Below are 24152 nucleotides of genomic sequence, written 5' to 3' on the forward strand. Positions count from 1 at the left end.
TGACTCTCTGTGGGCCTTGAAGATGAAGCCTTGTGGTTACATCGTTATTGGCTATTTGGCTCAAATACATTTTAGAACTAATTTTTATCTATCGACCTGTTTATCTTACAATCCATAGTAAGCTAGGCAACAACTGTTTTATTCTCCTGGTTTATGTGGGATGAAGCCAAGCATATGGCGAACTATACTATTACAGAGGAATCTGGTTCCTTCCTCTGTGTGTTATTTTCACCCTGTCACCGCTGGCCTACAGCAGGAAACCAGCTGTTGAGTGTGGGGAGGCAGGATCCTCCTGGAGCACATATGCACATTTGCACAAAAGTCTTGGTGGCCCTTAAAATGAGAAGACATTTCCATGATGTGTTTTGCAGGAAAAGCTAAAGCATTGGAAAGCATTGATGAGGAGTTTGTGTTCTTACAGGTTCCTAACTCACCACACAAAGTCCGGAGCCATCCAAGCATTCATTGGAGTTATCATTGCAGTCACAGGGTAAGCAGTCTCCTGATGAGGCACGGAAGAAGCCAGTATTACATCTCTGCAAAGACACATTAGAAAGCATTTTAATTACTGACAAGAGTCAATGCAATCAGCAATTCCTGAAAGAAGTAATAGGTGAATAGAAAACTAAATTGCTGCTTTACTATTAAAACATATGAAAAGTAATTCTTATATATGCAGTGATAATTGATATATAGGTCAGATCTCTCTTTTTTGTGCACTGGTGCTGAGGCTTGAACTCAGGCTCTTCATTCTATCATTTGAGCTACATCTTCATTTCTAGCTTTTCCTGGAGATGAGACTTAGGGACTTTTCTGCCTGGGCTGGCTTCAAACCATAAGCCTCAGACTTCAACCTCCTGGGTAGCTAGAATTACAGGTATGAACCACCAGTGCCTGTAGATTAAATCTTTTTTTTGGGGGTGGTGGTGGATAATTTCCTTTCCTCTTCTTTCCCTTTGCAGAGATGAAACACTCAACATTGTTCCATCATTGTAAGGAAGAATAAGACCTTATCAACAGTGAGACATTTGTATGGTTTTCTCCCAATTCAATCCAATCCAAACCCATCCCTAACCTTAGCCAATGTGCACAATTACATTAGGTTTCCTATAAACAGACTTCTGGTTTTAGCAACTATTGGCTTTGAGACAACAACTTTTAGTTGAGCTGCATCTTTCATAAATATGGGTTCTTAACGTTATTTCTTCAGATTCTAATATATTACAGGGAGAAAGGATAAGAAACTTAATTTTTTTTCACTTGTCAGGCCTGTTAGGTGCTGATCACAGATTATTTTCTTTCATTCTAGTGCTTAGATAATGATAACCAGAGAAGCTAAGTAGCTATGGGAAGTTAAACCATCCTGAAATGTACCAAGTCCCATGCCCAGTAATGAAGGACCCTTTCCAATGTCCTCAGTACTTCTAGTTGAGAAATAGATTTCTCCCTGTTTATGTGAATGAGCTTATTATTGTTTTTACATGTCTCAGTGATTCAGGGGCAAATATTGCATTGTAGTCTTGGAGGTTCATTACTTGCCATTCAGACAAGCTTACATCTAAAGAATTCCAGACAGATAAGAATCTAGATTGTTCCCACAGACTTGCTCTATAAGAGGAGTTTTCCTCATTACCCTCCTTTCCTATTGACCCATTGTAGTTTTGTACTGTCCTGGTTACCAGGAAAGTTTTCATTATATCTGGCTGAAGTCCCTCTGACTGCTATGCAAACCCATTTCCTCTTGCTTTTTTTCTCTGTAAAAAACAATGTAGACAGTAGTCACACTATAAAAACAACACCAGTCTGAACTCTAAGACTAAAACTTAACATCAGCCTTTGAAGGACTGTAAAACTAAAATTTAATAGGTTACTTGAAGGAAGTTTATTAGAATATAATGGCATTTACCCATGAGAAAAATGGGAAAAGGAATTTCATCTTTTCTACTTTAGAACAGGTAAGGCTGAAAGGGACCAATTTTAATTTATATTGGGGAGTTTAGGGTGGATGATAACCTTTTTATCAGTTTCCCAAGCCAAAGTAGGAGACAAGAGAAAGGGAAGCCATTAAAATTGCAGCAGGAAGCTTGCAAATTAGATATAATTTCACATATTTTTGTCTCTTATCATGATTTATAACATGTGGTTTCAATGTTTTTCACTACAAAGATTGGTATTCATATATGTATCTCGACTGATGCTAATATTGATCTGGCAATGCACACACAATAGGTATAGCAAAGAGAGTCATATGAAACTAACTAAACTTAGTGTGTAGTACACCTTAAATTTCTTTACTTTACTTAAAAATGTCATGGTCCTGACCCACAAAGCCAATTTATTGACCCATATATAATGCTGCACTTTACAATTTTCATGGTTTCAGTTATTAGAGGAATGAAGCTGAGATCTAAGGATTGTAGTTCAAAGCCAGCTCAAGTCTGTGAGACTCTTATCTCTATTTAACCACCAAAAAGCCAGAAATGAAGCTGTGGATCAAGTGGCAGAAACAGTATAAAAGCTAAGGGACAGAGCACAGGTCCTGAGTTCAAGCCCCAGTGTCACCTCTGCCCTTATCTATAAAAGAGTAGTTATCCCAGTAGCCTACAAAACAATGGCTTCTGAACGCTTCCTTGACCATGTTATAGCCATGCACAGAACTGCTGATCCAGTACTACTGAGTATGAAACCAAGGGACTTGTATTTATCAATAGGTAACGTTCGTAGGCTAAAATAACCTTAGATTTACAAAAGAGTGTGAAGAATTTGCATATTTATGAAGTTCGCCCAAATGATTCAATATTTGACCAAGGTTGGAAAAATCACTCCACCATGAAACTGATCACTGATCACTTAACAGGTGGCGATTGGAATGGTTTGAACTGGGATAGCAATCTGAGCCCTATGTGCTTTTGCAAACATCCCCTGCTGGATGGATTGGTCTCAGGTCTTTCTCTAATGTCCCATAGCCCCTATTTAGGTTAGTCTGAGTACCAGGTAAAATCCAGGTTGTGCCAAATTTAGGAGGTGACTTCACTCTAATAGACTGTCATTATCCACTTATCTACTGCTCAGGCTGAGGCTGTGACCTTGGGTGAAGGATAACAGCTGGTGTTCTGAGAGAAGAGAAGAAAAAGGGAGGCAGGGAAAGAGCTGTATTGTACTGAGCAGACATTGGGCCTTTTGCTGAGAGGGCAGGGCTGGAGGATGCGAACCTAGCAAATTCTTTTCCTTCTGGATTAGGTCTACCTGAAAGAATTTTATTTTCCAATTCCTCTATGCAGAGGCAAGGCACCATTTTATAAACTCATATAAAATGCAACAGATAGGCAAATGGAAGCCCTGGTAGGAGGAAGTAGAGCTTTGGCTCAACTGATAGAGTGATAGCTTTGAGCAAAAAAGCTCAGAGAAAGTGCCCAGGCGCTGAGTTCAAGCCCCAGGATGGCAAAAAGACAAAAAAGAAAAAAAAAAAAAAGAAAGGTGTTGGAAAGTAGCCCCAAATTATGCTAGATAACTTTGGCTTGAATAGGGCTCTTAACATGTACCAATTTCCTCTACAGGACTTAACATACACCAATTTCCCCTATAGAAACATATAACCAAAGCACCATGATAAGCTAAATACAATATGCCATGTGTTACACAAGAACTTGGTCTCTTGGTTGATTTTATTTGAATCTAGAGAGACTTATCCATGTAGCCTCCCCTCAGTATGTCTAAACTCTTGTTTGTATATTTGAAATTCCCTACATTTTAATAGGATAAGTTGATTTTTAGATTTCTCTTTTGTCAGTGATTTCATCACAGCTTGATTAGGAAAGCTGTTTCAGCATTCCTCTGAGATTTTATCCAGTTCAAAAGCATTTTATCTTATGAATGTCAGAAAAAAGCAAGGATAAAAACTTACATAGACCACGAAGTGTTGGTTTCTCCTAGAGTTACTTTTGTGCTTACTGCTCAGGGCAGGTGGCTGCCACAGCTTGTCTAGTTTACAAGACACTTGAGCTCTTAATTTAATTGCTAATGATGTGGGGACAATGACTCATCTCCTGAGGAATTTTGGGGAACACAGAGCTGTTTTGATCAATCTTAAACCAGGCTCTTTCATTTAGTAAAGAGTAGGAAGGTCATTATCATGGTATTTACATCACATTTATGTAATTATCCTTCATAGGTAGAAACCCATGCTCCCTTCACAGATCCCAACTGTCCCTAGGCAGGGCATAATGGTTTATACCTCTAAACCTATCTATTGGAGAGACAGAGGTCAGGAGGATTGCAGCTTGAGGCCAGTCTAAACTTCCCACCTCAACCACTAGCTGTGCCTGTCACCTTTGCTACGTTGGAGGCTTAGATTAAAAGGGTTGAAGTTTCAGGCTATCCTGAGATCCCATTTCAACACAGCAAAAGCTGGGTGTGATGATATGTGCTTTTCCTCCCATCTATGGTAGGAAGCATAAATAGGAGGATTGTGATCCAGGCAAGTTATCTACAAAATAACCAGAGCTGGAGGCATGGTGTATGCGGTAGAGAACCTGCCTAGCAAGGGCAAAGCCCTGAGTTCAACTCCAGTATGACTATAACAACAACAGCAACAGCAGCAGCAGTAAAACTGTCTCCAGGCAAAGTTCATCAAATACTTATTTGGGCTGATAGGTACCAATAGACCTGGGCCTGTTATATTTCACTTGCAAATAAATATTCCTTTTTATCTGCAAAATTGAAAGGATAAAGTTCACAGGCCATTAAGTCATATAGATTTTCCCTATGAATCAGTAGATGCAGAGATAATGACATTCATTAATACTGATGAACATTGGGGCTGAGAAGGTGGCTCTGGTAGAGTGCTTGCCTTGAATGCATCAGGCCCTGGGTTTGATCCCTCAGCACCACATAAGCAGAAAAAGCCAGAAGTGGTACTATGGCTCAAGTGATAGAGCACTAGCCTTGAGCTGAAGAGCTGAAGGATGGTGCCCAGGCCTAGAGTTCAGGCCCTATGACTGACCAAATTTTCTCTCTGAAAATTTATTTAAAATATATTGTAAGTTACTCATTTATAGCAGTGATTGCCACTTGCATAGCATAATACTTGCATAGTGTAATAATTCTCCAGTGGTAATTTTTAAAGAAATGGATCTGCAAATATCTGATTTTCTGGGCTGGGAAGGTGGCTCAGTGGTACAGTGCTTGCCTTGCATGCATGAGGCCCTGGGTTCGATTCCTTAGCACCACATAAGCAAAAAGAAAAAAAAGCTGGAAGTTTCACTGTGGCTCAAGTGGTAGAGCACTAGCCTTGAGCTGAAGAGCTGAGGGACAGCGCCCAGGCCCCACGACCGGACCAAAAACAAAAAAAAAATCTGGTTTTCTGTTCTGGATTCTCACATGGCCTCCTGAAACTGGCTTGTTCTTTTCACTCTTCGCCTTCTGAGCTATGATTACACAATCTAGTTTCTGCCAGGTTTTTGGACTCATTTTTTATTTAATTTACTGGGGCAAATGCTGTGGAAACATTTCCAAGAAAGGAAGAGATGTAGCCTACTGGGCTAGCTAAAAAAATAAGTAGGGAGAAAAGACCAAGGCTGCAGGTATTTAGGGGATTTTGATGACTCCTTAACCATTTAGAAAAATCAATGCTGTGGCATGACAGACATCTCTGTCATCTTCAAGTGTGTTTTGATGAATAATGACAGCTAATATTTATGGATAGACACCAAGCACTGACTGCAGTGTCTCTTATGAGTGATACCAGTTTGCGCATTACTACTTTATGGTCCTTGCAAATGTCTTTTGTTGTTGTTGTTGATCATGGGGCTTGAACTCTGGGCCTGGGCGCTGTCCCTCAGCTCTTCAGCTCAAGGCTAGTGCTCTCCCACTTGATCCACAGCGCCACTTCTGGCCTTTTCTGTGGTGCTGAGGAATTGAACCCAGGGCCTCATGCATGCAAGGCAAGCACACTACCACTGAGCCACCTTCCCAGCCCCGTGCAAATGTCTTCTTACAGGATGTTTGGAAGTTGAAATGTCTATGAATGATAATGACTTCCCTTCAGTGAACTCAGGAAAACTAGCAATACTTTTCACTGCTGAGAAGTCTCATCAGTTTCTGCTGCTAGTAAATGATCCTATTATTTAGAGTGATTTGGTGCTACCCTCTCCCAGGGTCACCCAAGAGGCCAATCAGGAAGTGACTAGGACAAATCTTTCTCTCCTTGTATTCTTTCTCACTGTGTATCACTGAAGAAACTTATTTTTAGCTAGTAGGAAGAAGAAATGCATCCCAAACTTCCATCACATCTACTTCTGCTCAGCAGATAATACTACCTCTTCACATGATAGCACAGAGGCCACTGGATGGAATCTCATCAAAGCTCTCTTCAAAATTACTCATTTGTCTTGGTTCATTCTTAGGACTTTTGCCCATTCCATAAGTGGTAGCATTCCCCCTTTGGATTGGGGGATGTGTGGTACTCAAATGGCAGCACAGTTGTCTGGCTAGTATGAGCCTCTGAGTTCAGTGCTCAGCACTGTAAAAATATAAAAGAAAAATGAAAGACCAGTCTTTTGTTCATGTTCTTAAGTCAAGATTTCTGTGTCCTCAGACCCTGCCCTGCTGCTTACCCTCCTCTCTTGCACCAGCTCTGCTCATCACCTTTTTATTATTACAACAAACAACATATTTGAGATAAATCAACTTTTAAGGAGTTTCAGAGATTTCAGTCTAGTTGCTTGGCCTTGTTATTTTTAGTCTGTGGTGACACTGTACATCATGACAAGAGTATATGGCAGAAAACGGAGGAAATCTATTCACTTTTTGTCAGCCAGGAGGGGGGGGCTTAGAGTATAGATGGGTGCTTGTATTAAATATGCCTTAACATCTTCTAGTGGTCTCAGACTCTAACACTCCTTCCCTTATCTCACCTTGCCCATCATCTTTCTCTTTCTTGAGTGAATTCAACTGCACTACTCTTGTTCTTTTGTTCTTTCCTTCCAGTGTGTGCCTCTGCTCACCATGTGGCTTCTGCCTTCAGTGTAGCAATCTGTCCTGCCAGAGGAAAACCAAATGACGCCTGTGGCTTTGCTTTTCCATCTTCCTTGTTCTCATTATACTACAGAACTTAACACTCTTGAAGTTCTCTCATCTCTTGGTTTCCAGAGAAACTCTCTTTTCTTGTCTTTGTCTCTTGTATATATTTCTTAGTTTTATTTTTGGTGGGGGGTGAGGTGCAGCAGTTAGGGAGGGTTTGTGTGTCAGGGTGCCTCCTATTCCTTCTTTTCTAGCTATACAGTTTTGTTTTCTACACTTTTGTACTCCATCTATATTCTGGTAACCCCCCAAATCTAAATACATATTCCTGACTTTGCTCTTTTATACACATCTCCAGTGCTAGAGGTATGTAAAATGTAACATGTCTCTCACCATTATACCTCTTACAAACCTATTTTTCCCCTCATAGTGCAGATGACTGAGATCACCATTGTTAGTGATAAGGATTGTGGGGCATGAACAGAAACAATGATTTATTAATATTTTCAAATTACATGCACTCCAAGAGTGAAGAAGGATTGGAAAATGGCTGCACATAGAATGACACAACTGTTGTACTCAAGTTCTGCCTCTTCTTTTTCACAATTACAATCAGTGTCATCTGTCTTTATTTCAATGTAGGCATACAAAGTCCCACGGGAATACCATCTCAAGTTAGAAATGATCTTGTACCATCTAAACTATTACAAGCTTACGATGTGACTTTATATCCCCAGAATGTTGAGATGAAGGGTAGGATTAGAAGCTCTCCAAATTAATTTGTGTGTTGAATACAATGTTTATAAATGGTTGGGTAATTGGAATGTGCTGATTTGAAGCTTACATATCTCTTTCACTATGAAAGCTCAACTGTCACTAGAGCAACTGTTTAGAACTTAGACAACAAATGTTTTTATTTTATTTTTAGGGAGGAACATTTTGTCATTGCATTGTTTAGAATTGCTGGCATGTGTTCATACCAAAAAGCAGTTTGAACATTAATAAGTTTTATTATAGTTTTTTAAATTCTCTACATACAATACACCCCTTGTTGCCTCTATGTTGGTTAGATTATACACATCTCCTGCTACTCATTGTACATTGTGCTCTCCTAAGGTTTACCTTCTACTTGTTCCACTACCAAGTTGGTTCTTCCTCCTTGTTCCCAACATCTCAGCTTAGTTCCAGCTCTTACTATTTCTCTCTCCTGGATTATTGCACTTACTCCTTCCTCTATTCTCTTCCTTACTAGAATTTTTCTCTTCCATTTTACTTTTTATTATCAGAATTATTAAATTCCTTACCTAATTACTTTTTTGTTTCAAGCCTCCAGTAGCCCTTTATTCATTGTTTATATGAGTAAACAAAATTTCTTGGATAGATACAAATTATATAGACAGACAGACAGACAGATAGATAGACAGACAGACAGACAGATAGATAGATAGATAGATAGATAGGCATAACTCATCTTTTTAGAATCAACCTTGGCTCCTAATTTAATTAACACGTGTGTGTGTGTGTGTGTGTGTGTGTGTGTGTGTGTGTGTGTGTGTGTGTGTGTGTGTGTGTGTGTGTGTGTGTGTGTATAATGATTGTGAGGCTTGAATTTAGGGGCCTGGGTGCTGTCCTTGAGCTTTTGTGCTCAAGTCCAGTGCTCTACCATTGAAACCATAGCTCCACTTTTGGCTTTTTGGTGTTAATTGGGGATTAGGTTCTCACAGACTTTCCTAATGGGCTGGTTTCAATATGATCCTCAGATCTCAGCCTCCAGAGTAGCTAGAATTACAGTCATGAGCCACTGGCTCTTGGCTTAATCAAGCCACATTTTGTGCCTTCCCTTTCATATATGCCCACATTGACTTTGAGTAGATAGCCATGGAGGTCAAGGATGTCTTTCTCCCTCTTCCCCCTCTCCACCTCCCCTCCCTTTGCTTCCCCTGAGAATTCTCATCCACTCCTCTGGCACTTTGCAGATACCTCATTAGAGCACTTGGAACATATTACTATACTTTTTGGGGGGCAAAAATACTGTACAGAGGGGTTATAATTACATGAGCAAGGTAATGAGTACATTTTCTATCAAGTATTGTTGCCTCCTCTTTTGTTTTTCCCATACCATCCCTTCCCTCCCACCTCCACAACTACATTCCCCCCCCCCACCCCGGTTGTGAACTTGGTTTTCAACATAGTGTCTTGTTTTGTTGTCAGTGGTGGGGCCTGAACTCTGGGCTTGGGCACTGTCCCTCAGCTCTTCAGCTCAAGGCTAGCACTCTACCACTTGAGCCACAGTGCTATTTCCAGCTTTTTCTGCTTATGTGGTGCTGAGGAATCAAACCCAGGACCTCATGCATGCAAGGCAAGCGCTCTACCGCTGAGCCACCTTCCAAGCTCCATAATACTATACTTTTTAATTTACAATCCTCTGACATCTCAGTGAACTCACTAAGTACAGAGACAGTATCTTATTCATCTTTATGCCTTATTACCTAAGAAAATGATTGGATAATAGCAAGTAAATGCTGAAAATATAGTAATAGGAAAAAATTATTTGAATCTGTAAAGAATGAGTCAGGCAAGAGCAAATTGGAGAATAAATAATTTGGCAAACCTTGATCCATTATAAATGAGTCTTATAAGTATAATATTGTGGGAAAACTCAGCTTCAGAAGACAAAAAGTATGATATCTTCATCATGTTTAAAACATTCAAAGCATGTTTTATCTAGGATATCTTTATATGACACATATAAAGAGAAATCATTAAAAAAGTCTGGGAATCTAAGAAATCAGCCCAGTTAAAGACAAAGAAAAAATCTGAAGTATGATTTATGAGCTCTACATAAGTGAATTTTTATTTATTAAGATATATGGAGAGTGAATAACATCTTGGGTAAATAAGAAGGAAAAATAAGTAAAAGAACAAATGAATAAAACAAAAGATGCTACTTATATGTGGCTGCATATTGAATTCTAATGTCTAGACTGGTGAGGTCCTACATCATCCATAGGAAGTGACTAATGTGGTCTTGACAATGGATTCAGGTGCATGTGGAGAATTCCCCTCATTTCCTGGCTATTCACTTGATGTAGCTTATCATGACACACAGCTAAAAAAGTCATAAGAACATTCCTTGCTTAATTTGTTGCTCCTTTGTATTTCACTTTATGGCCAGCAACTATTCTTCTATGCAGTGCCTTCTTTGCACAGCTCTGTCTTAGGAAAAAGCACTCATCAGATTTTAAATCATTCTGAAAGCTAATTTGCTTTCCACTGATTATTACATTTTAAGAGTTAAGTAATCTCTCCTAGGCTATCTGTGTAATCTGAAGGGTTTTTGTGGTAGAGGTAAAAGGGTTTCAGAATAATGCACAATACTCTAATTTTCCAATTGATAGAGAAACTAAAATTCAGTAAAAGGACTCATAAGTCAATTTTCTTTCCAAAAGGAGTGTTGAGTCATATTCAGAAAGTGCTTTTTTCCCTTAGGAGCCAAGACAGCCAATAATGGAGCCCTAAACATTTTGGCATTAGATTGGCACAACATAAAAAGAGTGAGTGACTCATAAGCTGGGCCAAAGGTTGCCCTCACTGCTGATCTGGAGCTGAAGCAGTATCAAAAAGCATTGTGCAATAATCTGAACCAAATACAGATGAATTAGGAAATTTAAGATAATGTTGTCATAGTCTGTTAAATTTTTCCTTCCTTCCTTCCTTCCCTCCCTCCCTCCCTCCCTCCCTCCCTCCCTCCCTCCCTCTCTCCCTCCCTCCCTCCTTCCTTCCTTCCTTCCTTCCTTCCTTCCTTCCTTCCTTCCTTCCTTCCTTCCTCCTGTCTCTTCCTCCTGCTTCCCTCTCCCTCCCTCCTTCTCCCTCCCTCCCTCTCCCTCCCTCCTTCTTCCTCCCTCCCTCTCCCTCCCCTCCCACCCTCCCTCCCTCCCTCCCTCCCTCCCTCCCTCCCTCCCTTCCTTCCTTCCTTCCTTCCTTCCTTCCTTCCTTCCTTCCTTCCTTCCTTCCTTCCTTCCTTCCTTCTCTCTTTTTTCTTCCTTTCTTCAAACACCAAGAGGCTCAGGGAAAGCATCCAGGCCCTAAGTTCAAGCCCCAGGACAGGAGAGAGAGAGGCGGGTGGAGGGAGGGAGAGAGGGAGGGAGAGAGAGAAGGCAAAAGAGAGAGAGAAATTAATGAATTGGGATATGTGAAGTGACATCTGTTTGACTCTCTAGGTAGACAGACAAGTATTCTTTCAAGTATTAAGTTGCTTTTACCAGTACTTCAAAGACTTATTAAAATGTTTATTTATTAATAACTAAGATGGTTTGAAATCCAGAAACAAAGGCTCTTGCTAGAAAAATTATTAAATATGGCTCCAGAAATCACCGTGGCTGTGTAGACCAACCTAGAAATAGGCCAAATATGAAAGGTAATTTATATCCAGCTTCTTTTTAATCATATCTTCATCATAGCTCCATTCTTCACTGTTTTAATTGACAGATAGCAACGCTTCTTTCATGTTTTCACGACTTGCTTCTCAGTCTTCCTGAGAAGAATAGCCCAAACCATAATAACCCGATCATCTTCTTTAATGTCCTGAACTCAACTTTGCATTTCATAAGAAGTTAAATCAACCCTAGGGAGATAATTGTTCTTTGTAGACGTGGAAAGGTATTCTCAAAGGTAATTATTCCAAACACTAATTTGGTTGAAGCATCTGAACTTGAAGTGCTCTCAGCGGGGCATCAGAAATGGCATGGTTATAAATGTTTCTTAAAAGCCATATTTCTGGAGAAACTAGTAAGGGCTGAAAAGAGGTAGTAAATTGAATTCTATCCATCTGAGAGTTGAAACTACACTGTCTAAAATATATATTGTACTTCATATATATGAATGCTTCTATCATAGTCTACAATAACCTAGTAAAAGTAGCATTTTCTTCTTGCTTGGTTGCAGAAACTTAAAAGAGATTACTGTTTGTATTTAAAGAAGGGCTCCATTTCAACCAATCAGTTTTGGCAGGCTTGCTTTTTCAATATAGTCACAGTATCTAAATGTTAAATGGAATAAATCAAGGGAAGTTCAAAAGGAAAACTGCTTTCCCTTTGTACTTTAGTTTTTGTCCTCTAAAAACTCTATAAATGCTTCCTATACCCCCACCTGTCCCCCTCTCCTCCCCTGTAGCATGTTTCCTTACATCTCAAACTGCGAGGATATGATGAAAATCCGCTCTTTGTCATGTTAAGACATGCTTGCCTATGTATCCAGTGCCAATTTGTCCACCATGCTCCTGGCAGCCATTCATTAATTTAAAATGAATGACTTTTCCCTGCAAATATGCTTGCACTTAAGGTATCTCCAGCTTTTATACTACAGTTCATGCTCTGAGTATTGATGCTACCTCCTCCTTACAGTGGAAACAATTCTCTGTTGTTGTGTCCTTTGGAGATAACTGGAGTGGGGAAAAGTACGAGAACATCTGGACATCATGAGCCATTCTAGCACTAGATGACCTTGCCCAGGTAATATAACTCTCAGCCTCAGTTTCCCTTTTTGGAAAATGACAGTGATCCTCATATTACCTTGTAGAGTGGTGATGAGGATCAGCTAATGTTGTGTGTGTGAAGTCTAATTTGTTTGAGTTGCCAGATTTGTGGCTGAACCCTCGGGGCTTAATAAATACTCATCAAAGGTATCACTTGCATCGGCATTACAGAATCAATGAATGGCACCGCTGGAAAGGACATTCCTTATTCCTTATCTAACCTCGAGCTCTAAATTTGAAAAGACTGAAACTTAATGAAATAAAGGACTTATTAAAAGCTATACTTCTTTTTGACAACTGGAGAAGAAAGTGAAAATTGGAACTACTGGTCAAGTTCATGTGTTCTCTAGGATTGCAAATATCCTTACGGTACCCATCTCTGCCTCTCAATTGGTAATTGGGAAGAAAGTCAAATGTACTCATGCTTATCAAGAGTCTCACAGATGATATTCTATGCATCTTTCTTCCTTATTTTAAATGGAGGGTCACCATCATATACAGGTGTTGGTACCCATTCCCTAAGCATCTTGAGTTGGGGGAAGTGATGGGTAAAAGTTGTGTCTCAAACAATCTTGGAAAAATGCAAATTTCCTCCTAGCTGACTCCAGATAGGAAAACTTGTTCATTAGCCATCTAGTTTAGCATTTAATATTAACTTATATATAATGCTTTATAGCTACTGTTTCCGTTTTTAACTGTTTTATGTATGTAGATTGATATTGACTCTGAAGGAAATAATGTAGATTCCTCATTAGAGAAGTCACTTTGTGTTGGCAGATGGCTGTATAACATTTGCTTGTGTTCTGACACCTCTCTTGTTCCGTTTGAGGGATCTGACAATGGGTCCTGGGAAAGGATGCCCTTTGTGTAACACACACCAGCATGTGTGCAGGTGTTTCCCCTCATGAATCAGAAGCAGATGTCTGGCCAGCCAGAATATATGGCAGCTTGACATATATCTGGCTGCACCTAACAGGAAAACTATGGCCCATAAATTGCACTAATAAAATACCATCACTGAAATTTTGACAGAATACCTTTGTCGTTCAAGGCTGAGGGAGGTTAGATATCACAGAGGGTTTGTGGCTGATTTCTAATTTCAGGCTGTGGAGTGAACCCTTACTCTACCATTGGTGAATTTTTGTGGTACTTGTAACCATGAGATTGCATTCCAGTGTACTTATGTGTAAAATGTTAGCAGAACAATTCATTTAACCAATATATTACATATCTTCTATCTGTCAACTTCCTTTAAAAGCTCAGAAGAGTGGAATAGATTTTCAGGACAAGACCCAAGGATTTCAGAGGTGGTTTGTTTAGAATCTCTGGTGATAGGACCATTTACAAACAGTAGGCACCAACTCCTTCCAGAAAGCAAGAGAAACATGTCACCATCGTATATACTACCTCCTTAATTGGGGGAGCTAATGATAAACAAAACTAAAGAAACATTTCTCAAGAAGTGAAAAATCTTTATGTACACAAATTTTACTCTAATATCATGAGTATCTAGTATCAAGCTACCTCTATTATTTTGAAAAAGTGAATGCTATTAAAAATGATAGATTTTCCATCTTTTCATGTTAGTTGAATTTTTTCCTATGATTTCCTCTTGCCAACTTCTCTGTCAAAAGGTTTAGAGGGTTTTTTTGGTAATTAACATTTAGTTACAATTTTATTATTTCATTTAAGATACAATTGCAAATGGTGTAATTAATATGTGCTTTTTTTAAAGTACAAATTTAGGATAGTTTCAGAATCACTTTCTAGTCTATCACATTCTTTTAGCTTTGAAATTTTGTTCCCAAATAACAGTTGCAATTTTGGCAGCCATTCTATGATAGCTTGTTTAGAAAACTAAAGGCAAAGTACACAAATTAAAGAAAGAAGAAAGTTTGGGAAGGGAAAGGCAGTGCTGAGTGCTATAAATGGCATTGCCGTTATGAGAGGAAATGGACAGAGAAAGCTGAGAGTGTTGGATTTAAAGCAATTCTGTTATCTGACATGTGAGGGGAACATTTGTGCTGATTTTAAAACAATACTTTAGTTACAGATGTTTCCAGACCCCTTCCCTGATCCAAGGAAACAAAATACCATTCAGTAACAAGCCCAGATTTAGAGATGGGGCTTGTTCCAATATAAACATTGCTTTGCAGACCTTCTCCATGGAAGTGCATGGTCAATTTTTCCATATACAGTGGGAAAGACAAAGCTTTCAGCTTAAAAGGCATGCTCTCTCGCCTGCAGTTGGGGACATGATACTATTCACTCTTGATGTCAAGCAGCATGCTGATTTCTTTCTCAGTTATACGACAGGATTTTATCAGAATGTCCATGTGCCACAGAAAATTAGGCTCTGTTTTGTCTTTGGCATTTGGGATGGTCATTTATTCATTTGCTGTCTCTGCTTCATGTACCATTGTTTACTCAAGCTCAGCTCAAGGCTTGGCACAGAGCAGATATCCAAGAAGCAACCAAGGAATGCATAAGTGAGAACAACAAATGCACCCAAGGCACTTGAACAGGCTATTTAGGGAATCAGAAGATGAGTAACATGCATGCAGTCTGTAGAAGTTCAGTGAGTTGACTTACTAGCACATATGGAAGAAAGTAGTAAGAATCATAATACACTGAGAGCTACAGAGCAATACTGGCATGTGGAGAGGAAATAGAGATTAGTTCCAACATGAACCAAGAACAGCTCCTTTGGAGGCCGGGTGTTTTGGCTCACACCTGTAACCCTAGGTAGCTAAGAGCTGAGGATCCTGGTTTGAAACCAGCTCAGGCAGGAAAGTTTGTGAGACTCTTTTCCTAATTCATCACCAGGCTTGAGTAAAAAGCTCAAGGACAATGCCCAGGCCCTGAGTTGATGCCACACACACACACACACACACACACACACACACACACACACACACACACACACACACACACACACACACACACACACACACACACACACACACACACACACACACACACACACACACACACACACCCCTTTGGGGGAGATCATATTTGTATAGGGCTTCTTGGAAAATGGCAAGTTTTAGTAGGACAATTTTTCACTATTCACTGCTAACTTAAATTCTGACTGTTGTTTGAGTTCTGGAAGCCAACATGTTTCACTTCTGGTAATCTACCTGAATAAAGATTGATTTAATCTCATTTCTAATTGCTGATACTTATTTTTTTTTGCAAAAGTGAGTTTAATTCTAAGCATTAAGCAATTTTCTGGCTTATGTTTCCAGGGTCATTCTGTCCTTTCTCTACTCATTGTAGATAATTTTGGAGGCATCCGTAATTCCTGAAATACTTGTTAGGCACACCCGAGCGTCTCCTTAATTCTTTGTGTCCACTAGGTCCCATGAGTTACTCTTTTACAACTTGAAAATCAGAAACTTTAGAAGTGACAAGGGTTTTCAAGTTATAACTTAGAGACAATTACATTCAACTATATAGTAAGATGGTTTATATTCTTATCCTCTTTCATTCTGTTCAAACTGAGCTGAGTAAGAGACATAGAGAAATGTTTTGTGGTTCTCTGAGAATCACAAGATTATTTTCATTAACCTCACTAATCAAGTAGTAATCATGAAAGGAGGGAAGAAGGGTGAAAAATGCAAATTATGTAAAAAATTAGCTATGTAAGTTGAGGGTAGGGATAGGAGAAGAAAAACGGGGAAGAATGGTGGAAGAGGGGACACTGGATGCTTTGTACTCATAACCTGACTTAGGACATTGCAACCTCTTTGCACAACCACTTAATAATAAAATTTAAAAAAGGAAGCCTATTCATTGCATTTCTTCACTTAAACATCAGTTTTGGTAACTGGAAGCATTTCAGTTGATCAGCTTCAATAAGCTAAGCAAATATGGATGTAATATTGTTTGTAAACTTCATAAAACCTTTCTAAGAAAAAAGAGAACTAAGTAAAGAAACTGGTGCACCTGTTTTTATTTTTTTCAGTTTTCTGACTCAGACTCTTTCTATATTTTGGAAGTACTGGGTTTCAAACTCAGTGCCAGGGGATCGTTAGGCAGGTACCCTACCACTTGGGTTTTGCTTCCAGCCCTAGCTGCTTTGGTCATGTTTTCTGTCTGGGCCTGCCTGGACAACCATCATCCTATTTACACTTCCCAATTTAGCTGGGATGACAAGTATATTCTATGGTATACAGCTTTCTCTGTTGAGATGAAGTCTCAGAAACTTTTTGTCTAGGCTGACCTTGAACTGTAATCCTGATTTTAGCCTCCTATGTAGCTAGGATTACAGGTGTGAGCCACTATGCCCACCTTCAATAACCTAGTCTTTTTCTAGCAGAAATGGAGTAAATAATAGATCTTATTTAAAACATTGAGTACAATTTATATTTTGTCTTTATTTTCCTCCCTTTAAAGTTTATGTCTTGATCACTTGAACTCAATTCAAAGGAAATACATGCTGATTCATGCCTTTGAGGAAAAAAAACATTTTCTAGATAAATGTGGCCTTACTCCTAAAAGATTAAAAAAGATTGTAATCAAACAAAACAAAACTTGTTTAATAATCTGAGATGAAATATAGGATTTGTAACTAAAATATCAGTCTTATACTTAGCTTTCAGAATAACTGAGTGGAAGAAGAGATAAAATGATGCTGATGTGTGTGGGGGGGGTGTCAGGGCACAGAGGAAACTTCAAAATAGTTATTTCCCCTGAATATTTGTTATACTCCATGTCCAAGAACACAGGCAAAGGAAAAAATGTGTTTCATCTGCCAAAATAACTACAAATCCTTTTTTTTAGATTAGAGAGAGCCCAACCCTTTAATAACCCCAGAGGTTTTAAGCACCTTACACAGAGTATTATCCTTGTCTCATGAAAATAGTTGCCTTACCCTTTCTGTGATACCAGAATCACCTTAAATATAGTTACCCTTCTCTCCTGAGGTCTTCCTAGCCTTGAAGTCTGGGGAGAGAACAAAGCAAGGCAGTGGACCCTGGAGTAAGCAGCAGATTAGAACTGACTTATCTCCCAAATATCTTCTCAATTTGTTGACCAGATCAGGGCTGCCCTAAACCACAGAAAAAGTCTTCTACATCTCAAATCCTTTTCCATAGCTCAAAACACATCTGATCAGAGGCTGTTCACATGTGAAGTCTCTGGATTGTATCATAAAGTTGTGAACTTCCACTGTTTAAGTCACATATTTTCTTTTGCAAAACAGGCATCGTATTTGGCACTGCTATTAGAAGATGAGTGTAGGGGGCGGGGGAAAGTGGGGCTGTAGTTCAACTGGTAGAGAGCCAGTCTTGAGTGCAAAAGCTCAAGGACAGTGCTCAGGCCCTTATACTCTCTCTCTCTCTCTCTCTCTCTCTCTCTCTCTCTCTCTCTCTCTCTCTCTCTCTCTCTCTCTCTCTCACACACACACACACACACACACACACACACATCACAAGGTTAGCATGACAACTTCAAATTCAACAATGGTAAAGCTCTCTAAATAAAACTGGAGATGCTAAATAAAACTAGAATTGCTCTAAAGCAGCTCAGGAAGGTCACTGTGGGGGATAGATGTTGGAAGAGACCACTTCAGCCCTATGAAGCATTGTGTTTTCATTTCTCATGTTTCATTTGTTTTGCAACATACTGGGGAAGGTTTCTTGAAGTCCTGTGGAAACCTGACTGATGGCTGTATGTGGGGAATACCAGACATGAGGTAGTCTGGGAATTTTAAAACTTAGTTCTCCAATAGTTTTGAAACAAAAGGGGCCATTGTTCATTTTTGAAATTGATCTTTCTTCTTTTTAAGATCAAGGAAGTGTGGTTATTTTTATGTGACCATCAAAACATTTGAGCCAGAAATTTTCAGGTCCTATTGCCCTTGAATAAATGACTTCCTAAGTATAGATGTAGAGAGCAAAGTTTAAACAGTTGATTGCTGTAGGAGGCCAGGACACACATTGATAAAGACCAAACAAAGGAAAAGGATAAATGCTAGGATGATAAATTAAATTCAAATTTGATATGAATGTAATGATCCAAGGTCTTTGGGCCTTTGGGGATTTTTAATGCTTTGGTAATTAAGTCATTTAGTTATAAGATGCAGATGGCTACACAAAATGTAATAAGAAGATAAATATGGCCGGGCTCTTCTCTGGCAGAGGTAATTTACTGTCCTCACAAGCTCTCCTCACTCCAGGCTTTGTTCCTGAAATAACATCATGTCCCATGATGCACTGGGGGTGGGGTGGGGTGAGACTATCCCCAAGCAAGGAAACTTAACCGTGGCTCTAGTTCTAGGAACTTTTAGTGAGACCTTGGGAACAATTATTAAAATCCCGCCCACCCCTCCCCCCACCCCACTTCTTTCTCTTCAGTGATCATAACAGCACAATGGTTTCTAGTCAGTTCTCAGATTCACAGTCTAGAATTCCATGAAACCTCCTGCTGACTCAAATCAGGTTACTTGCTATGAGCCTTTGGATTAATAGCTTCACTGCTATAGGTTTTTCTAAATGAGATCATGAATTCCTGGCTTGACTGGGTTGTAAGATGGTTGTGAAGATTGAAGGTGGGGAAATTCGTAGTAAAACACCTGGTGAATTCAGGGAAGCTTTATAATTGTTGACATATTCAACTGAGTTAGTAGTTATTGGAAATGCAGTTGTCAATCTGTCCAATCTCAATATCTTTTAAAGGCTGAACTCTTCAAATTAGAAGTTCAAACTGATACAGAAGGATTACCCAACTCATTAAAAGATTAATCCATGGTTGGTGTCCTGAATATAGGTCATAAAATAAAGCTAAAAAGCTGCAGCTTTCTTTCATGATAATGAAATGCTTGTGTAGCTGTGAAGTTTCATTCAAATTTTTCATTCAAATTTTTGATGTTGGGAGAAGGGAAGGAAGAAAAATAGTAGAGGGATGATTATGTACACATAAATTGTATACATTTACACATAAATTGTATTATACAATTATATAAGCTTTTGTTAAAGAGATCCCCTCCCTGTACAATGAAATGATGGTAATAGAGTGATTTTTTAAATGCCAGTTTGGGGGCTTGAACTCAAGGCCTTGGCACTGTCTTTAAGCTTTGATGCTCAAGACCAGTGTTCTACCACTTAAGTTCCACTTTTAGCATTTTAGTGGTTAAACTAGTGATAAGAGTCTCATGGAATTTCTTACCCAAGCTAGCTTTGAACCACAATCCTCAAACCTCAGCCTTGATTACCACAACCTAGGATTATAGGTGTGAGCCACTGGCATCAAGCTATTTTGATGTATGTTTTTGCTTTTTTAAATTTCTACTTGTAACAGAAGCATTTTGGCCTTTGGAGATAGTGGGAATAGCTTGTGAATCACAGATAGAGCATTTTTAAGCCTGAGAGTTGCTTTTACATCCTGGGTAGATGTAAGAAATTACTTGTCTTATATCATGATGGAATTTCTTCTTCAGGGTAATAGTTATGATGGAATAGTTGGGCTAAGAAGATAAAAACTGAACAAACATCTGGCCATCCTGTGAGGATCAAAAGACAGTGGCTAACTGATCTGCCCTCTGCCACCACATCCTCTCTCCAAAATTCCTTTGTTGTTTTCCTCAGTGCTCCCAGGTAATGACTGAGAAAAAAGTGGAATTTCCTAGGAAAGGGCCAAAAATAATCATAAGGAACAGGAAGCATAAAAATATCTCTTGGGAGAGGACCAATTGTTTAAACATCTCAGTTCACGTTTGGAGGCCTCATTACAGTGCTTGGAGGATCAGCCATGCTGTATAGCCAGCAACACATCCTGGCCAGATGCAGATGTGTGTCCTTTTAGGAATCTGCCCAGGAATGAGGTTTTGGGTAACATTTCAGATGAGGTGATTTGGAATATCTCTTTGGGAGACCACAATATTGGAATTTTTAAACCTTTTGAGAGCAGAAAAACCTCAATTTCATAAGTTGAAAAAGTGAACTCTTATAAGGAAAAATCCTATAAAGAAAAAGAAGCAGATATGGTTAAAGAAGATAAGATTCCCCACATCACTCCAAGTTGTAGCCAGTGTGTTTCCACTGTGTTTCCTCACTTGAAAATCACTGATTTAGTAGGTCTTATGTTTAAAGGCTCCTGCACAGATTTGCCTCCATGAGTGATTATATTTGTTTTCCTTTTTTATTTTATATATATAATATATACATAACATATATAGTTTGTACAGTAGTTGTTGTACATAAGGGTTTCAATTCAATGTGTCAGATTATAAGTACAATGCATCTTGAACAAAGTCACCCCTTCCATAGTTTTCCCCTATCATCCCCAAACCCATCCATATCCTCAAAGTATGTAGTTCATAAAAGTTGAAAACAAGTGCATATGACTGTATTTGCCCACTTTTCCTTGCTCCATTCATCTTCTACCCACTCTTGCCCTCCCTAAAAATCACAAAATTGATTGCCTTCATTTCTATGTTAGCAATACCTTTGTCTTCTCCTTCATCTCTGCTCTGTAAACATGGACAAGTCTTCTTGCTAAGAACTGGACAACCTGTTCTTTTCCCTTTCAGACAACACCACCGTACAAATTCAAATCATTTCTATCACCTGCCCCTACTACCCGTCTCCAAACAGTTACTAACGCACAACCTAGGTTTCCCTACTTCCAGGCTCTCTGCTGTGTACTGCTCAATCAATTCATCTTGGCCCAGATTAATGTTGATAAAGTACAATTCTCATTGAGTCTGTCTTTTGCTTTGAAATCTTCAGTGACTCCTTGTTTTCTAGTCCAACCAACTGGGTCTATTTTTCTTCCTAGTAAGCAACACCATGTTAAAGGTTCTTGCATGGATTTTCCTCCATGTCTGACTACATTCATCCTTACTAATCTTCTATTTTTTTTTCCCTCAACTTTAAAGAGCTAATTGAAAAGCTACTTCTCTTGTGTGGTTACTTGGGATTTTCCCATCAGAAACTAAGGTTCACTCTCTGAGTTTTCAGAACATAGTAACTTAGCCATATTATATTATTAGGGTCCTTGTTTTATTCCTTGACTATGTTCCATTCATCTTTGCAGGGTACATGGTAATTGAAAGTTACAGGTGCTTTTTGTTGAATAAAAGAATAGGGATATTGTTGCTGATCGAGCAAGTATCCTTGAACACCTAAGAAATACAAGGTGACAATGCAGAATTTAAATATTATTTCCTATAGCTTATTTAAAGTAGCTAATTAAAAAAACCAATTGTGACATAGCCATATACATGTACAACTGACATGCGATGTCAATGTTGTAGTTTTGTCCAAAGATAAGTAGAGCAATCACACCATCTTCCTTTACCAAAACCACCTTTTGCAGCTATAAAATGCTTTGCTTGTAAGTGAGGTAGATATTCCTTCACATTTTGTGTGGTATATGTTTTGGGCTGAATTGTGTGTCCTCCAAATTCATGAGTAAACATGAATCTAAATTTTGGAGATAGGATCCATAGAAAAGTAATAAATGTCCAAAGAGATCATATGGACTGAGTCTTACTCTGATAGAACTTGTGTCTTTATAAGAAGAAGAAACATCACAGACCTCTTTCTCTCTATCAATGCACAGAAGAAAGGCTATGTGAGAAGGTTTCCACCTACTAGGAAGCCAGGAAGACAACCAACGTAGTCAGCCCTGACAGCCCCTTGATCTTGAACTTCTAGCCCTTAATTCAATGGAAAAATAAATAAATTACTGTTGTTTAAGCCACCATTCTGGAATGCCTTGTTATGGTGAACCTTGGAGCTTAATACAATAGGTCAAACAAACATTGAAAAATGTGAGATCAGAGGAGGAAGAGAAATAGTAGAGATTGCTTGGGCATGAAAAGTTTAGGGACCAGTATTCCTATCTGTTTTCCCTTTCCAGGTTACAGACTTTACAAACGACTGATTAGACTTGCAGAGGTGCAGGTCAGACCAAATCATTGGTGTCTCAGTGGATGAGGCTCTTGCTCCTCACGGTCCTAAATTTTCCATCTTCTCAGTCAACTTGTTTTATTCAGGGCTTGACAATCTCTAGGAAAGGAGTTATCCTGTGTTTCTCTTGGGTAAGACTTCAATCCTTCCTTCTTCCTTTCTTTCAATTATTTTACTGTGCTTCAGGAGAGAAGGGCAGATTTTGATTCTGGGGTAGAGTCTGGGGTTCTGTGGTTCTGTGTTCCTGACACGTGTCTGGTGACACTGATGCTACCATTTTGGGACCACACATTATCAACCTTTTCAATTCCACTTTCCCACAGCTAGCAGTAACATCCAGTGAGTGAATACATGAGGGTACATTCCCTCACACCCAATAATTCTGAAAGTTCCTGGTACATATTTGTTTTTAATATTGTATTCAATCAAATCTGAGCAAGTTTCAAGTATTATTTAAGCTTCCAAGTATTCCTTATTAAGACTCACTGAGTAGCTAGCTATACCGTGTGCAATACTGTTGGTAATTTGGTATTTATAACACACCAATAACCTGTTGCTAGTTTGCACTTTTGTTCCTGATTTATTTAACTGGCACTTAGGTATTGACATGGGGCTCTCCTAGTAGTTCTCTATGTCAACGGACCTTTTCATTATTATACTTGCTGTCTCTTTATGTGAAGCTTAATGTTTAAAGTCATTATAAAGTGAATAGGGAAGTTGGTAATATTAAGAGCCCTGGCATGGGTTTTGTTGGCCTCCACAGGACAAACTTTGTAGTCATTAATACTGTCTGGGAAGCCTCATTGGTGAGTCACCTTGGAAAGCTTCATGTCTAATGGCTGGCCAATGTTCTGTCTGGTAGATCATGCCCAGCTCCACACCCATAGTTAGTAGAAAGAGGGGAAAAGTGCTCCATTAAAATACCTGTGCTCATGCTCTCTGCTGATCCCTGTATTTCCCATAGATTCTGGACTCTTAAATCTTGGGGCTCAAAAGGGGTAACAGCTATGCCTGTGTGATTCTGTTCCTTAAGCTTGGCTTGCTTTGACTGATGTATATTTTAACCTAGAATTTTATTGCTAGAAGGAACCTTTTTTTTTCTTTTGGCTTAAAAAATCTCAGGCCACAGAATGTGTAAGGAGTTGCTCAGTTTCCTTTATCTGGCATAGGTAATCTGCCCATTAATGGTGGAGCTAAGAACCTGAATATGTCCAGACTAACAATCCAGCTCTATTCAGTTCTGTGAGAATCTCTTACTGAGATCATAAAGCATAAAGTGGGTGATAATATAGAAGTAAACAGTTTCCCTTATCAACTATAAAAGGGCTTGGGGTAGATAGAGCTTGGTTGTAGGGTACTTGTCTAGCATGCACAAGGCCCTGAGGTTCATCTCCAATACTGAGAAATGAAAGGCTACCAAGGTACATTCATGTAATGTTGTCTAGTTTAAAAGTTAAGGATGATCATTTTAGGCCCATTAAAATGTCTGGGAAGAATCTAAGGCAGAGTCAGAAGACAGTTCTCTGAACTCCTGCTGCTGAACTACTCCTCTGGCCCAATTCAGTTTCCCCTCACAAGACGAAAGAATTGGTCCTCTAAACTTCCTTTCTAGGTATAACATCTGATGGTTTCTTTCAGTTTATGGTTCAAGGTAAAATAGAATTCTGCATCCAAAAAAA

The 24152-nt window shown here is 39.1% G+C and overlaps 1 protein-coding gene across 3 annotated transcripts in view; it reads right to left on the reverse strand.

Annotated features, from left to right (window-relative positions):
* Lama4 (laminin subunit alpha 4) overlaps nucleotides 1-24152 on the reverse strand; it is a 174511-nt gene that overhangs the window by 108822 nt on the left and 41537 nt on the right. For all 3 annotated transcript variants that reach the window (XM_070024772.1, XM_070024773.1, XM_070024771.1), the window contains one exon: nucleotides 435-536. In XM_070024772.1, coding sequence (XP_069880873.1) covers nucleotides 435-536 — 102 coding nt within the window. The remainder of the gene's footprint in view (nucleotides 1-434; nucleotides 537-24152) is intronic.

Source organism: Dipodomys merriami, unplaced genomic scaffold (assembly GCF_024711535.1).
Source record: "Dipodomys merriami isolate MVZ:Mamm:240054 unplaced genomic scaffold, mDipMer1.0.p SCAF_160, whole genome shotgun sequence".
Taxonomy (NCBI): Eukaryota; Metazoa; Chordata; class Mammalia; order Rodentia; family Heteromyidae; genus Dipodomys; species Dipodomys merriami.